Source organism: Delphinapterus leucas, chromosome 3 (genome assembly GCF_059928025.1).
Source record: "Delphinapterus leucas isolate spDelLeu-1000000601 "Yukka" chromosome 3, BTC_Dleu_Yukka2, whole genome shotgun sequence".
Classification (NCBI taxonomy): Eukaryota; Metazoa; Chordata; class Mammalia; order Artiodactyla; family Monodontidae; genus Delphinapterus; species Delphinapterus leucas.
The window spans coordinates 107735097-107752279 of NC_143131.1; the positions used below are offsets into that span (position 1 = coordinate 107735097).

General features: G+C 37.3%; 1 protein-coding gene across 1 annotated transcript in view; it reads right to left on the reverse strand.

Annotated features, from left to right (window-relative positions):
• The window catches only part of FBN2 (fibrillin 2), a 231632-nt gene that overhangs the window by 140343 nt on the left and 74106 nt on the right, over positions 1 to 17183 (reverse strand). Inside the window, exon 7 of the mRNA XM_022588708.3 lies at positions 11730 to 11855. Coding sequence (XP_022444416.1) covers positions 11730 to 11855 — 126 coding nt within the window. The remainder of the gene's footprint in view (positions 1 to 11729; positions 11856 to 17183) is intronic.

A 17183-nucleotide genomic window follows, 5' to 3' on the forward strand; every position in this document is an offset into this window, starting at 1 on the left:
TCACTACAAATAGTGTCCACACTAGTACACAGGATTTATATAAAATGCAACATCATACTTTTTGGAAAAAGAAACATCAACATGAACAATCTTCTATCTTGAAGCTATAGGGAATATTTTTAATGTAAAATCAAGTTTCAAACAAATGCCAGAATGCTATACTTCCTGTTTTTGTTAGTTAACTATAAAAAATATTTTTTCTATCATATGGTAAATTAAGGGAAAAATATTCCATGTGGTAGGAAAAGTTATGATAATCTAATTGGTGATTAGCTGTATTCTATGAGTTTGTTATGAAGAATTAATTTTCTAAGCCAACAACTAAACATTCACAATATGGATTTACTAAAGTATTAGATGAGAAATTTTTAGCAAACTTCAAATGTTTTCTATTACAAAATATCTTCAATGGCTTCCAATTTGTTGTGCTTAGAACCCAGCAAAACAAGAAAGGAACCTTTGATATTTTTTCCCAACATTATGGAAAGCATTTTCTTATATGCCTTCATGTTAAAACAGAACCTATTTATGTATAAGTATATAGCAGTAGTTTTAGAAAAAGTTTGCTCATATTTTTGTTTGAAAATTTTTATTTTAAAAATAAAATACTAACTGCAGTAGCATACACATCCCTTCTTTTTGAGTGCTGCATTGATTCATAGACCACATACAGGTAGATGCTTAAGAGTAGAATGACCTGGAATGATGTTAATGATGTCAACAGAAATTTTCTTCTAATTTCAGGAATGACCAGGTTTCTAATTACAGTCTAGGTGACAGCAGAGAAGAATAGAAAAAGAGCAATACTATACGAAAGGGTGGGAAGAAGAGGAGACAACAATTGGAGATAAGAAAGATAGACCTAGAAAGAAAGGTAACAGAGCTAAATTTTTTATGATCTTATTAGCAGCCCATTCCTTTCCTTTTGGAACTCTCTGGCAAACATAATGGTGACCCTGAGTTTCAGTTTGGAGAACCCATTTTCAGAAGTAAAACAGCTTTGTGATAATAATAACAATAACTATAATGATGGTAATAATAAATCTTACAATGTCATTTCTAAAATTCTAGTCATTAAAAATCACATCTCCATACCAACTGCTATATCCTTGAATCACTTATATTAATTTTTACTTAATATATTTCTATATGCATACTCATTTAAAAAATTTAAATAAGAGGATTTTTAGGGCACTGAAAATAGTCTTTATGATACTGTAATGATGGATACATGTCAGTTTTCATTTGTCCAAATCCAATGTGCAATACCAAGAGTGAACCCTAAGGTAAACTACAGGCTTTCGGTGATTATGATGCATCCATATACGTTCATCAATGTAACAAAGGTACCACTCTGGTGGGGGATGTTGATAACGGGGGAGGCTCTCCAGTGCTAAGTCAAGGACTATAGGAGAAATCTCTATACTTTCTTCTCAATTTTGCTATGAGCCTAAAACCGCTCTAAAAAATAAAGTCTTTACAAAAAATTTTAATTTGAACTTTGTTATAATGAATAATACTTTCAGGAATAGCATTCATAAACACATAGTTTTGATGTATTAGTTATGTTTTTTTCCTTAAGACATTTTAATGGATTATAACTATTAAAATAAAATTTGTTTGTCCATGACCCACCTAAAATCATCTAACCAGTCACTAAGAAAATAGCTATAAAATTAGGTAAAGGGAAGACAATTTGAAATAGGGCAAGAATAGTGATAACCATGATAATCAAGAACAGGGGTTGGCAAACTGCAGCTTATTGCCTGTCTTTGTAATGAAAATTTTATTAAAACACAGCCACACTCATTCATTTATGTATTTAATGTCTATGGCTGCTTTTGCATTAGGGTGGTAGAGTTGCATATCAGCAATAAAAGGTGACTTCCATCTCCAAAAATATTTATTATCTGGCCCTTTACAGAAAAAGTTTGTCGACCCGTGATCTAGAAGGACTCTGCACTCAAGAGTGCCTTGAGTTTGCTTTAATTTAAAGAAATGAAACTGGAAATCATAAGCATTTGGGGGAGGTTTATGAGACAATGAAAGTTCCTGAGGTCATTTGGGAAACCACTCTCAAAAAGAAGGCCCACTCCCTGTAACAGAAGATTGGAAAACGAAGGTCAACACAAAGTTTTACGTTAAACTGAAATGTTAAAGGATGTATCACTTTTATTATCTTCTCTTTTCATTTTTTATTAACTAGCAAATAGTACTGATTTTGCTGGATAAGAAAGTCCTCACCATAATCCCTAATACATATAAGAACAAAATGAAAAGCTGTTTACTTCTATGTGATATGAACTCTTATGATATTCTATCACAAATTAGAGAAGGGAAATTTTGATTTATAGTCACATACTCCTGGTAGCATTTCCAAGAATTTGGAAGTTGAAACCTAAAGCTGAAAAATATGTTTATGCTTCAGATTAGCATCAGCTACAGCTAGTTAAATCAAGCCGTACTAAATTTAGTATGATGGTGTACAGCTGTTAGTAAACATTGCCCAAATTGTCTTCTGCCAATCACCAGAATTCAGCCACGCTAGACTGTACAAACCCGCAACTTTGCCCTGCATTTGTCCTATGTGCACTGCTGCTGGACTGAGACAAAAATATACCTCAGACAGCTTTCATAGTTAAACTGAAAAAGACATGTTGACATGTGAAATATGAAACCACCGTCCATCAGGAAAACCAAAGCTTACACAGAAAACACAGTAACTCATATAATATCCATATGATGACACTGAAAGAAACTTGCACATACTATAACTAAATTTATTCATTTGTTTGTTTATTTTAAATTCTGTGTCCTTGAAATAAGAGCTGCTTAAAATAGTTGTCTTCTGGAAGTAAGTAAAACAACAGGTACTTGGAGAAACAACTTACTTGACCTTTTGACCAATACAGCAGGAGACTATAGTTAAAATTTTCAAAATCATTTATATTATCCTTAAATATAATTAATTGTACTAAAATCTAGCAAAGGCAGAGTATAGATGAGAAACACTTTACACTGAAATATGAAAGGATTATATTTAATAAAAAGAGAGATTCCTAATTTGGGACTATGAAAGAAACACAGCTTAAGCATTATCACAGCTTTGTTTATTTATATCTTGACTAAAATGGAAGCTCTAAAATTAATTAGCAGCTCCTAAAAATTTTCACCAGTCCTTCATACATTTTTCCATGCCTAGGTGGTGAATGTAGTATACACAAGGTCAGTAACTGACAACACTTGTAAAAAATGCAGTCATGGATCAAGGTATTATATTTCAAATTTTGTTACATTTTTACCTGACTACACAGGACATTTCTTTAGAGTAGACTAATTTCCTTCAGGCACTGAGCCATGGTAATTTGTGAGATAGCTTTTCTTTCCCTCCCTCTCCCTCTCTCTCTCTCTCTCTCTCTCTCTCTCTTTCAGTAGAAGCTAAATTTACATATCGAGCATATTGTAAAACCAGCATTTTATTTTGTTTATTTTGGCCTGCATTATTGCCTTTACATTTCTACTATAAAACAGCAATGACTTAGTAAAATGAATAAATGAGGGAGTATATTTGAGTTTATATCTTTTTTTTTCTAATGTCAAAGTTCAAAATGTTCACCTGATCCTTTCATTCCAGGGTAGAATAGATTTTTCTATCACTAACACACACCTACTTTTGCATCTCTGAGAACGGTTTTTTGCAGGCTCTCAATTTTTCCAGTGATCTTCAGCAGAAAGTGAACTGCAAGAATCATGTAAATTACTTTACCATGCTTTTTTTCATATTTTTTTAAAAAGAGATTTAAATATACAATGGCACTGGGGAAACACTGGTTCCACCATTTGGGAAAATTTCCCTGAATCCACTAAAAGACAATTTCCTGACCATTGTGTTATGCTAAATAAATAAAAGTCCCCTGGGTCTCAAATACCCATTTCTGTAATTTGAGTGAAACTGGGGCTAGAGGAGTAAAAACAGGGTGAGACGTCAGGAATTAATGGATAATCTTAAATCCCCAGTTCCATGTTCCTTCATCATGATGATGGGTTTGAGTCCATTTCATTGTTTGTTAATACTTTGGTCAGAGTAGGCAAATATATGCTCCAGTAGGTCAATTTTGTTTTGTTTTGTTTAAGATTAAAAGAGTTTATTTATAGGAAACTGTACTACAAGTAATAACTGAAACGTTATATTAGAACTCTTTTACAATTATTTTTTTAAGATCTCAAATCACATGGTTTATTGAATCTTTTATAATTAAATTGTCTATGCTATATATCCCTGCCATCTTTAACAAAGACCTAAAAAAGGCCAAATGCTTTCTTTATCTTATATAATACTCATAAAAACCTTATATAGAAAAGACCATTATTATCTCTACTGTAAAGATAAAGGCATTAATTTGCTTGAGATCACACAGTCCCCACATGCTGCTGAAGCAGAGACCCTGACATTTGGGCCCCAAATCTTGTACTATTTGCTCCTATGCTCTCTTCTCTCTCCACATTTATTTCCTGAATTGTACTTGAAACTTAAATTGTCATTTCCCTCTACAATTTTCCTCTTGTTCTTGGAATGAAAACTTCAAAAAATAAATTTCTTGTAAAAGAAAGTTAAATTGTAAAGCAATTATACTCCAATAAAGATGTTAAAAAAATCACATTAAAAAAAAGTTAAAATGTGACCTGAATATTTCTAATTTTGATTCAAAACCTAGATCACAAGCTAAAGAATATCTTTTTGTTAAATAATTTTCTTTTGGAATATGTATTTTTCACAGACTTCATGTCTGTAATGATGATGCTACCCATAATGCCGTAAATAAAGAACTCTTTCTCCTTCAGGCTTTCGTGGAAAACTATGTGTGCAACTTTCCATGAAAACCATTTCATTTAGGTTTAAATTAAGGGAGAGATGTCACTTCAGTAACTCAGTATGAAATATTGCTGTGAGTTGCCTAAGACTGCCAAAGTAGTGCCCAAGTTACTTAATGCATGCATTTTAATAGCAGAAGTCATTTGTGGGAAGAAGCTGAAAGAGTTTAGACTGGCAACTTCTGATAAATACCCTAGAAAGTGATATGTGCTGATTTTGCCTCAAATGTCAGCCCCAGGCTGCTGTTTGGCTGCTCCTCTGGACTTCCTATCATTCTTGCCTGCTGGCCTCACATTCTTGGATGTGACATTTCCATTCATGAGACACATGGCGGGCTTCTAAAGTCAAAATTGAAAACCCCACTGCTAACCTGGCCCATATGCCCTTCCCAAATGGTTATGAAAGCATAAATGCTTCAGATTTCCATTTTAGATTTTAACTCTTAATATATATGCAAAAAATTTCTAAGCCACTCAAGGCTCTGCCTCTCAAGATAAATGCACCATGAAAAGCAGATTCCTTAGTGCAAAGAACTTTTACTATCAATTCATTTGATTACAAGTCACTGTCTACCTTCTATGGGGGGGCGGGGAGAAAGAGAGAGAGAGAGATGAAAACACAGGGAACTTGCTGGATGTCATTTTTGCTTAGCACACACAGGAAGCAATGGCAAGTTGAGCCAGGCTTTGATTCTCAGAGCTAGTAGTTCCATTTAAATAAAGTTTCCATTATTGTCCCTGTGTTATAAAATTAATAACTTTCCAGGAGAGAGGGTATGGGGAACTGGGATGAAGGAGGCTGGGGACTAAGATCAGGTTAACTTAGGAAGATGAGCTTCAGCAATCTTTGCCAGTGTGCTGGCCTTGCCCAGAATTTAATCCTGTTCTCAAGGAGGCGTTTGGGCTATTATAGGCTCCATCCCTTCTATTAATATACCTTAAAAATGAGACTGAATATTGAAGGCTGTTGCCAGGAAAATGCTATGCTTCAGATGAGGTGATGCTTCAAAAGCCAAGATACGGAAACAACCCAAGTGTCCATCAACATACAATGGATAAAGAAGATATAATGGAATATTACTCAGCCATAAAAAATGAAAATTTACCATTCGCAACAACATGGATGGAAATAGAGAGAATTATGCTTTCTGAAATTAGTCAGAGAAAGACAAATATTGTATGTTATCACTTATATGTGGAATCTAAAAAATAAAACAAATGAATGTATATGCAAAACAGAAGCAGACTCACAGATATAGAAAACAAACCAGTGAATATCAGTGGAGAGAGGGAAAGTGGCAGGGGCAAGATAGGTGTATGGTACACAAACTACTATGTATAAAATAGATAAGCAACAAGGATATATTGTAGAGCACAGGGAAATATAGCCATTATTTTGCAATAACTTTAAGTGGAGTATAACCTATAAAAATATTGAATCACTATGCTGTATACCTGAAACTAATTTAATATTCTAAGTGAAGTATATACCTCAATTAAAAAAAAAAGAGTAGGTCATGCTTAATGCTTTGGGAAAATATAAATAAATTGTAACATGTGCAAAACAAAAACTAACAAGATATGGAAATGTTTGCAGTATCTTTGCTTCTCCTGTATGATTTCTTAATCTGTATCATGAGCTCAAAGCCTCGAGGAAAAGACCTAAGGAGTAATTTAGAAGATGGGAGTCTAGCCCTGTGAGCCAGAGTGGGCTCACTGATCGCTCAGCAGATGCTTCTCTGAAAGGCAGCACACAGGCCTGGGATGAGGGGGGAGGCACCCTAACTGCAGAGTGTCAGGCTCTTTGTTCCCCAATCAGGCATCAAACAACAGTAGGTGGAAACAAGGCTCAGCATGCTAAGCCTTGTGACCTAAGCTGCCTACACAGACATCAATCCTAGTGGAAATGTGAATGAGTCACCCTTTGGGAAATGAAGGGATCAAAAAGAGAGGTAGATATCCCTCCGGAAAATCAGCGTATGTTTGTCTGCAAGTATACTGACCACTACTCACAACAGGAAGCACCAGAAAACGATGCCCATCAGTGAGAAAGTAGATAAACACACTAAGATAAAGCCACATAATGGAATATTATATCCTATTCTAAAGAATGAACTAGAACAACATGCAACTATATAGATGAACCATTTCATTATAATAAAAGCTCCACACAGATCAAAATTTTTTTGTAAAATTTTAAAAACTGAAATAATAATTAACAATAATAAGTGAAATATCTATAGGTGTAATACAACCATCTAAAAAAAGCCAGAAAAATGTAGAATCCAGATACAAAGTGTGGTTGAGGGAGCACCATGATCGATACGGGTTATTATCCTGGCCCTGGCTTTTATTTTTGGTAGTTTCATGGGTGCTTATTACATTATTTAAAGCAACTAAAAAAAGCAGGCTATGACACCCAAACATAGAGAGGACCCTTGGACACAGGGTCTGAAATGACACTGACACCTGGAGATGGCATCATGGTTCCACATTAGTATGAGGATACAGAAGAGCCAGGCAATGAATGAAGCTCTGGACCAGGTTCAGGTCACAGTGGGTCCACTGGGTGCACGGACCCAGCCAGTATTCACTTCCCGAGACCTCAAATGTCTAATTAGTTGGAACACACCTATTAGTTGGCACAACTGGCACAGACAGCACTTGGCCTGTAGGGCAAGAGCTATTATAGTGAGGAAGGCCAAGTGGAAGCCTCTGAAATTGCTCCACACTTTTAGATAGGGAATCAAAGAAAAAAAGAAAGCAGGGTTTGTGTGGAATAATAATGAGATTATGCCATGAAACAAATACTGTGATGAATAAAATTCTGTGCAACTGAGAGAGGGAGCATAGATATGTAGGTAGATGTGTGTATATGTGTGTGTAGAGAGAAAAGAAATCCTGAAATAGACAAATGCAATCACCATAAAGTAGAGCTAGATTGACCTGTTTCCTACTTTAAAAGTCCTAACCTACCTATTTGCAAAGGAGCAGACTGTGTTTTGACTCCTACATCAGCTGTGATTTCACTGGGCCATGAAGCTCATTTGCAGTTGATGACCAGGATTTTTGCAGCTTTTTGTTTAAAGATGATTTAAGAACACGTTTCTTCACAATACAACTACCACATACACCCTTTAAAATAATACTTATATATTTGCCAAAAGCAAATTATAATCAGCTTCATTGTATTAACATCCTGACCTCTTCCTCTTTTACTATTAATTTCCCTAGACCTCTGCTATTGACTCCCTTCTGTGAATAAAGACAGAATTAGTTCGGTTCCACTTTTCCCTACTGTTGTTCTCCTTCCCCTGCAATTTCAATTCTAAAGTCATAAAGAATAGATTATTTTAGCACAGTGGTACATAATAAACTTTCATTTTAATAAACAGAAAATATAGCAAAATCTCCACAGCCAGTACCAGGATCACCGAAATGGGTCTAACTCTGGCCTTGCTGGATTGCAGGGCATGACCACAGAATGCAATGAGCAAACAGGTACCCCTGTTGCTTCTGCTGTCTCCATGAGTTTCCCCCTGTAAATACAGTCCATGAGTTGGAGTGTGTGCTGCCCGGTCACCCACCTTTGCTTGCTCAACAGAGCTTGCTGAGAGTGAAAGCTCTGGAATGAATCTAGCAGGTTGGACCCCTGGCTCCATGGTTTCCTAGCTATTAAACCTTGCAAAAGTCACTCAGACTCTCTGTGCCTCAGTCTCTTCTTCTGTAAAGTGGGTTAATAATAGTAACCAACCTCACAGCACTGTATTATGATTTAATAAGAAAACCCATGTAAAGTGGTTTAAGTATAGTCGAGAATAAATTAAGTGCTCCATAAATATTAGCTTTTATTAATATGTTATTTTGGCACAAATTACCTGCAGGCAGACTCAGACAAAAAATTGCTAATAATGCACAATAAAATGTGTTGTGATAGAGGAATACCTTACTTGTTATGAGAGCAGAAAGTAGATTTGAGTTTAACAGCGTGGGCTTTCTTATTTAAGGGAGAGGGGATTTATGTTTTAACTACAGTGTTGCAAATTTCTTAAGAAGATTTAAAAGCTAGTTCTGTGTTTTTTAAATTAATGACCTAAAACGTTTTCCAATGTTTACAGTCCCCTTACTTGAATCTCAATTTTTAATATGTAGTTTTCTTTGGGAGAAATAGTCAATGAATTTATTTATTATTTATTTTAAAGTTAATACACTTTTGGTAATATGAGTAAAAGTAAGTACCTTTCAGTTTAGCACAGACGTTTATTTTCCACGGTTTATCAGAGTTGGAACAGCAGCTAACGATACTGTGCCAACAACTTTCATAAGTTTCATGAGCATAAATAAATACATTTGTTGTCACAAGTCCCAAACAACTAAATACTGTGGTAATGGAGCAAAGCTGAAGACCCTTCAGAATAAATTGCAAACAACTATTTGACATGTAAAGGGCCACGGAAGGGAAACTTTCCAATACAGTGATGCTATTTTCCTGCCTTCCTTTTAAGCCAGGAAAGAATAACTAGCTCAAGGAATGTCAGAGAAGGTATAGTCTGGGAGGAGGGATCATGTAAGGACATCTGGTACCTACTTGTGCTTTATCCAAGTGGACTGAAATTCAAAATAACATATTTTATTATAAAAAAGAAAAATGTGGACAGTCTTCTGATACACCATTTCACATTATATTGATATATTCTGCTTTTCTTCTTCATTTAAATTAAACAGACATTTAGATGAATGAATCTTTGAAAAGAGTAAATAACTGAAACAACTTTCTTTCTGGATGTGAATAGTTTATTCCACCAAAGAATAATTTTGCCCACTGTATGACAGAATTAGGAAAAGGTTTTGTAGGCAATCTGGCCCAGGAGAAATAAGATATGACTTTTGTAGACATGAGAGGAATGCTCCTTCACCATTTTTTTTTTCATTTTAGTATAAACTATATATGTTCAAACTTCCAGCAGAACAAGCCTTTTAGGATAAGATTTTAGTTAAGAAGATATCCCAATGAACAAGCAGAAGATAGTTCTTCCTTTTAAATAGAGAGTGAAGGTCCCTGACCTCAAAAGCATTTCCTGCAGGTGACCAAAGAGGGACAATGACACAAAAATCTAAAAATGCTAAACTGCACTTAATGTTCGTGCTCTTGGTCTTTGAATTGCAACCAAAGTAAAATAAGATTATTAAGAAAGTGAAAAAAAAAGTCAGATGAAGGAAAAATTCCCATCATGAAGATCACTGGCCTTTTTCCAAAAACAATTTCAACTCTGGCCCCATATTTTCTTTTCTTTTGGACATTCAACCCAAGTAAAAGAACTTAACTTATTATCTAGCCTGTTCCCAATGAATCAATATAGCTTACGATATATCAGGAACTGTTTCAGGCTCTTTGATATAACATGAACCAAGACAGAGTTTTTGTCCTCAACGATCTTACTCAAGTGTTGAAGTGAGATGGTCAATAAACAAATACACATACAAAAAATCAATAACACAAATTTTCAAAGTTATTAACGTGACTTTGCAGTTTCTTGTTAATGCTACCACCACTCCCCTAATGACATATTCAAAGCTCTAGAGTTACCTTTCTTATTTCTGAACAGATCTAGTAACTTACAGACTGAAAAAGATTTCTTTGGAGAATTTCATTGCCATATGAACAGAAATATAAAATGTGCTATAACAGAAATAGGGAGGGCATCATTTGAAACTAAATCTTTTAGTACTTCTATATTTCACATTCATTGTAATTCACATAAAAAATTAAAATCTTACCTTTGACAGTTGGTCAAAAGTAATTGCTATCATCATATTTTTATTTAGAACAAACAGTAGCTTTAAACTTATGGCAACACTTTTGCATTGATACTACATAAACTATATGTAAACTGACTATAATTCAAAACCTGTAACTGAGTGTAGCAACAGTTTATAGTCTTTCCAGATATATTATGCCACCAATTACACTAAATAATTTTATGTAAGGAAACACCACTTGATCTTTTACATAAAGAGACACTATAACCCAAAGAAAATTGATAATACTCACTTTTAAGACCTATTCAAATAAATATGACTTAGACACAAAGTAAAGGCTTCATAAAATCCTTAAGTTTTCAAATTCTAATCACCACTTCTTCCAATCATACTATTCCCCACCAATCCCAAACATTAAATCACATAATTTTTTCTTGGCTTTGGTTAAATGGATTTGGCTGCCTGGGCAGGAAATAAGGAAAGAGACGACTGGATTCAGGGCTCCAGGTGGCGCCTACATTACATCAATAGCCCCCTTTCCTAAAGAACATAGACAAGTGCGAATAGAGTGGCACTGACTTTCGCCAAACTGTGTCTTGGTTCTATATGTTGTTTTTATGAAACGTGCTGTAGAAAAGGCTCATTCCATTTCAACTAAGAAGTAATACATTGTTGGATGATTAATGGAAATGTCACAACCACTCTCATCAATCGGCGGCTGTGCCTTCTCACGTATAATCAAACACTCTCCTTGTTCCTAGGAACTAGTCTGTACCCAATTTTAATGTTTGATATAATTTCATAAGTGAAATAGAAAACTATTTCATTAAGGAAAAAATATAAATGGCTGGATTACTCCGACTCTTACTAAAACAAACTGAGATAACAAATGTAAAATGATCATTGGCTCTTTTTCCAAATCAACCCCATTAATTACACAAACTAATACAAAACTACTCTAAGGTTATTCCTTCACTTTCATATTAAAATAAATAATTACAATTGTGATTAAATCCTTCAAAACTCAAAATGAAGTCATGTTTTTCTTGGATTCAGAGTCAACAATTAGACATGTCCCTCAAAATAGAGACCCTTACCTTCACATTTCTGAGTAGTTTCACTCTGCTTGTGGCCAGCAGGACATTTGCATTCAAAAGAGCCCACTGTATTGATGCAGTTTCCTCCCTGGCATATCCCAGGAATAGCCTGGCATTCGTCAACGTCTGTAAGAAGAAAGTATTTTCAATATAGATATCATTGATTTTCAGAATATCTATGTCTATTTGTACATACATATTTCTTGAATGCACAGAAGATATTCGCTTGTTCGCAAGAGAATGAGGTGTGAGGAGTCAGGATCCCTTTGTATGCATGCATTTTAACTTACATAAATGGTATATGTTAAAGATCTCATTTTGTTTCTTGATTTTTTCTTTTAGAATTTTGTTTCTACAAACCATCCATATTGTTATGTGGGCTACCAATCCCTTGCTTTGATTTGCTGCAGAACACTTAGTGTGTTTACTCTCCCGATGATGGGCACTCAGCATCCTCCAACTTCTCACCACCTCAGGTGAACAAACAGATAATATGACTAGACGTACATCTATTAAAGTAATTTAATTCATAGCTTAAAATCTTTGCCCAAAGAAAACTTCAGGTCTAGTGGCTTTGCTGTTAAATTCCTTCAAACATTTAAGAAAGAAACAATACCAGTTGTACACAAATTCATACAGAAAAGAGAAGACACTGCCCAACCCATTTTATTGCGCTGGCATCACCCTGAAACCAAAGCCAGACAAAGACATCATAAGAAGGAAAACGAGGGGCGGAGGGGAAGATGGCGGAAGAGTAAGACGCGGGGATCACCTTCCTCCCCACAGATACACCAGAAATACATCTACTCGTGGAGCAACTCCTACAGAACACCTACTGAATGCTGGCAGAAGACCTCAGACCTCCCAAAAGGCAAGAAACTCCCCACGTACCTGGGTAAGGCAAAAGAAAAAACAGAGACAAAAGAATACGGACGGCACCTGCACCAGTGGGAGGGAGCTGTGAAGGAGGAACGGTTTCCACACGCTAGGAAGCCCCTTCGCGGGCGGAGACTGCAGGTAGCGGAGGGGGAAGCTTTGGAGCTGCGGAGGAGAGCACAGCAACAGGGGTACGGAGGGCAAAGCGGGGAGATTCCCGCACAGAGAATCAGGGCCGACCAGCACTCACCAGCCCGAGAGGCTTGTCTGCTCACCCGCCGGGGCGGGTGGGGCTGCGAGCTGAGGCTCGGGCTTTGGTCGGAACGCCGGGAGAGGACTGGGGTTGGCGGCGTGAACACAGCCTGCAGGGGTTAGTGCACCACGGCTAGCCGGGAGGGAGTCCGGGAAAAGGTCTGGAGCTGCCGAAGAGGCAAGAGACTTTTTCTTCCCTCTTTGTTTCCTGGTGCGTGAGGAGAGGGGTTTAAGAGCGCTGCTTAAAGGAACTCCAGAGACGGGAGCGAGCCGCGGCTAAAATGGCGGACCCCAGAGACGGGTGCGAGCCGCAGCTAAACGTGCGGACTCCAGAGACGGGCGCGAGCCGCGGCTAAAAGTGCGGGCCCCAGAGACGGGGCTAAGGCTGCTGCTGCCACCCCCAAGGGGCCTGTGTGCGAGCACAGGTCACTATCCACACCCCTCTTCCGGGGAGTCTGTGCAGCCCGCCACTGCCAGGTTCCCAGGATCCAGGGACAACTTCCTGGGGCAAACGCACGACGGGCCTCAGGCGGGTGCAATGTCACGCCGGCCTCTGCCGCCGCAGGCCCACCCCGCACGCCATGCCCCTCCCTCCCCCCCCCCCCCGCCCCGGCCTGAGTGCGCCAGAGCCCCCGAATCAGCGGCTCCTTTAACCCCGTCCTGTCTGAGCAAAAAACAGACACCCTCCAGCGACCTACACGCACAGGCGGGGCCAAATCCAAAGCTGAGCCCCTGTGAGCTGTGAGAACAAAGAAGAGAAAGGGAAATCTCTCCCAGTAGCCTCAGAAGCAGGGGATTAAAGCTCCACAATCAACTTGATGTACCCTGCATCTGTGGAATACATGAATAGACAAGGAATCATCCCAAATTGAGGAGGTGGACTTCGAGAGCAAGATCTATGATTTTTTCCCCTTTTCCTCTTTTTGTGAGTGTGTATGTGTATGCTTCTGTGTGAGATTTTGTCTGTATAGCTTTGCTTCCACCATTTGTCCTAGGGTTCTATCCGTCTGTTTTTTTTTTCTTAATAATTAATTTTAATAACTTTATTATACTTTACCTTCTTTCTTTCTTTCTTTCCTTCCTTCCTTCCTTCCTTCCCTGCTTTAGACAAAGAATCATCCCAAATTGAGGAGGTGGACTTTGAGAGCAAGATCTATGATTTTTTCCCCTTTTCCTCTTTTTGTGAGGGTGTATGTGTATGCTTCTGTGTGAGATTTTGTCTATATAGCTTTGCTTCCACCATTTGTCCTAAGGTTCTAGCTGTCCCTTTTTTTCCAAATAATTATTTTTTAATTTAATAACTTTACTATACTTTATTTTATTTTACTGTATCTTTCTTCCTTCCCTCCTTCCTTCCTTCCTCCCTCCCTCCTTTCTTTCCTTCTTTCCTTCTTTTCTTCTTTCTTTCTTTCTTCCTTCCTTCCTTCCCTGCTTTGTTTCTTTCTTTCTTTCTTCCTACTTCTACTAATTCTTTCTCTCTACTTTTTCTCCCTTTCATTCTGAGCCGTGTGGATGAAAGGCTCTTGGTGCTGCAGCCAGGAGTCAGTGCTGTGCCTCTGAGGTGGGAGAGCCAACTTCAGGACACTGGTCCACAAGAGACCTCCCAGCTCCACATAATATCAAACGGTGAAAATCTCCCAGAGATCTCCATCTCAACACCAGCACCCAGCTTCACTCAACGACCAGCAAGCTACAGTGCTGGACATCCTATGTGAAACAACTAGCAAAACACGAACACAACCCCACCCATTAGCAGACAGGCTGCCTAAAATCAAAATAAGTCCACAGACACCCCAAAACACACCACCAGACGTGGACCTGCCCACTAGAGAGACAAGACCCAGCCTCATCCACCAGAACACAGGCACTAGTCCCCTCCACCAGGAAGCCTCCACAGCCCACTGAACCAACCTTAGCCACTGGAGACAGACATCAAAAACAACGGGAACTACAAACCTGCAGCCTGCAAAAAGGAGACCCCCAAACACAGTAAGATAAGCAAAATAAGAAGACAGAAAAACACACAGCAGATGAAGTAGCAAGATAAAAATGCACCAGACCTAACAAATGAAGAGGAAATAGGCAGTCTACCTGAAAAAGAATTCAGAATAATGACAGTAAAGATGATCCAAAATCTTGGAAATAGAATGGACAAAATGCAAGAAACATTTAACAAGGACCTAGAAGAACTAAAGATGAAACAAACAATGATGAACAACACAATAAATGAAAAAGATTCTAGATGGGATCAATAGCAGAATAACTGAGGCAGAAGAACGGATAAGTGACCTGGAAGATAAAATAGTGGAAATAACTACTGCAGAGCAGAATAAAGCAAAAAGAATGAAAAGAACTGAGGACAGTCTCAGAGACCTCTGGGACAACATTAATCGCACCAACATTCGAATTATAGGGGTTCCAGAAGAAGAAGAGAAAAAGAAAGGGACTGAGAAGATATTTGAAGAGATTATAGTTGAAAACTTCCCTAATATGGGAAAGGAAATAGTTAATCAAGTCCAGGAAGCACAGAGAGTCCCATACAGGATAAATCCAAGGAGTAATACGCCAAGACACATATTAATCAAACTGTCAAAAATTAAATACAAAGAAAGCATATTAAAATCAGCAAAGGAAAAACAACAAATAACACACAAGGGAATCCCCATACGGTTAACAGCTGATCTTTCAGCAGAAACTCTGCAAGCCAGAAGGGAGTGGCAGGACATACTGAAAGTGATGAAGGAGAAAAACCTGCAACCAACATAACTCTACCTGGCAAGGATCTCATTCAGATTTGATGGAGAAATTAAAACCTTTACCGGCAAGCAAAAGCTGAGAGAGTTCAGCACCACCAAACCAGCTTTACAACAAATGCTAAAGGAACTTCTCTAGGCAAGAAACACAAGAGAAGGAAAAGACCTATAATAACGAACCCAAAACAATTAATAAAATGGGAATAGGAACATACATATCGATAATTACCTTAAATGTAAATGGACTAAATGCTCCCACCAAAAGACACAGATTGGCTGAATGGATACAAAAACAAGACCCATATATATGCTGTCTACAAGAGACCCACTTCACACCTACAGACACATACAGACTGGAAGTAAGGGGATGGAAAAAGATATTCCATGCAAATGGAAACCAAAAGAAAGCTGGAGTAGCAATTCTCATATCAGACAAAATAGACTTTAAAATAAAGACTATTAGAAGAGACAAAGAAGGATCAAGACATAATGATCAAGGGATCGATCCAAGAAGAAGATATAACAATTGTAAATATTTATGCACCCAACATAGGAGCACCTCAATACATAAGGCAAATACTAACAGCCATAAAAGGGGAAATTAACAGTAACACATTCCTAGTAGGGGACTTTAACACCCCAGTTTCACCAATGGACAGATCATCCAAAATGAAAATAAATAAGGAAACACAAGCTTTAAATGAAACATTAAACAAGATGGACTTAATTGATATTTATAGAACACTCCATCCAAAAACAACAGAATACACATTTTTCTCAAGTGTTCATGGAACATTCTCCAGGATAGATCATATCTTGGGTCACAAATCAAGCCTTGGTAAATTTAAGAAAATTGAAATTGTATCAAGTATCTTTTCCGACCACAACGCCATGAGACTAGATATCAATTACAGAAAAAGATCTGTAAAAAATACAAACACATGGAGGCTAAACAATACGCTACTTAATAACGAAGTGATCACTGAAGAAATCAAAGAGGAAATTAAAAAATACCTAGAAACAAATGACAATGGAGACATGACAACCCAAAACCTATGGGATGCAGCAAAAGCAGTTCTAAGAGGGAAGTTTATAGCAATACAATCCCACCTTAAGAAGCAGGAAACATCTCAAATAAACAACCTAATCTTGCACCTCAAGCAATTAGAGAAAGAAGAACAAAAAAACCCCAAAGTTAGCAGAAGGAAAGAAATCATAAAAATCAGACCAGAAATAAATGAAAAAGAAATGAAGGAAACAATAGCAAAGATCAATAAAACTAAAAGCTGGTTCTTTAAGAAGACACACAAAATAAACCATTAGCCAGACTCATCAAGGAAAAAAGGGAGAAGACTCAAATCAATAGAATTAGAAATGAAAAAGAAGAAGTAACAACTGACACTGCAGAAATAAAAAAGATCATGAGAGATTACTACAAGCAACTCTATGCCAATAAAATGGACAACCTGGAAGAAATGGACAAATTCTTAGAAAGGCACAACCTGCCAAGACTGAATCAGGAAGAAATAGAAAATATGAACAGACCAATCACAAGCACTGAAATTGAAACTGT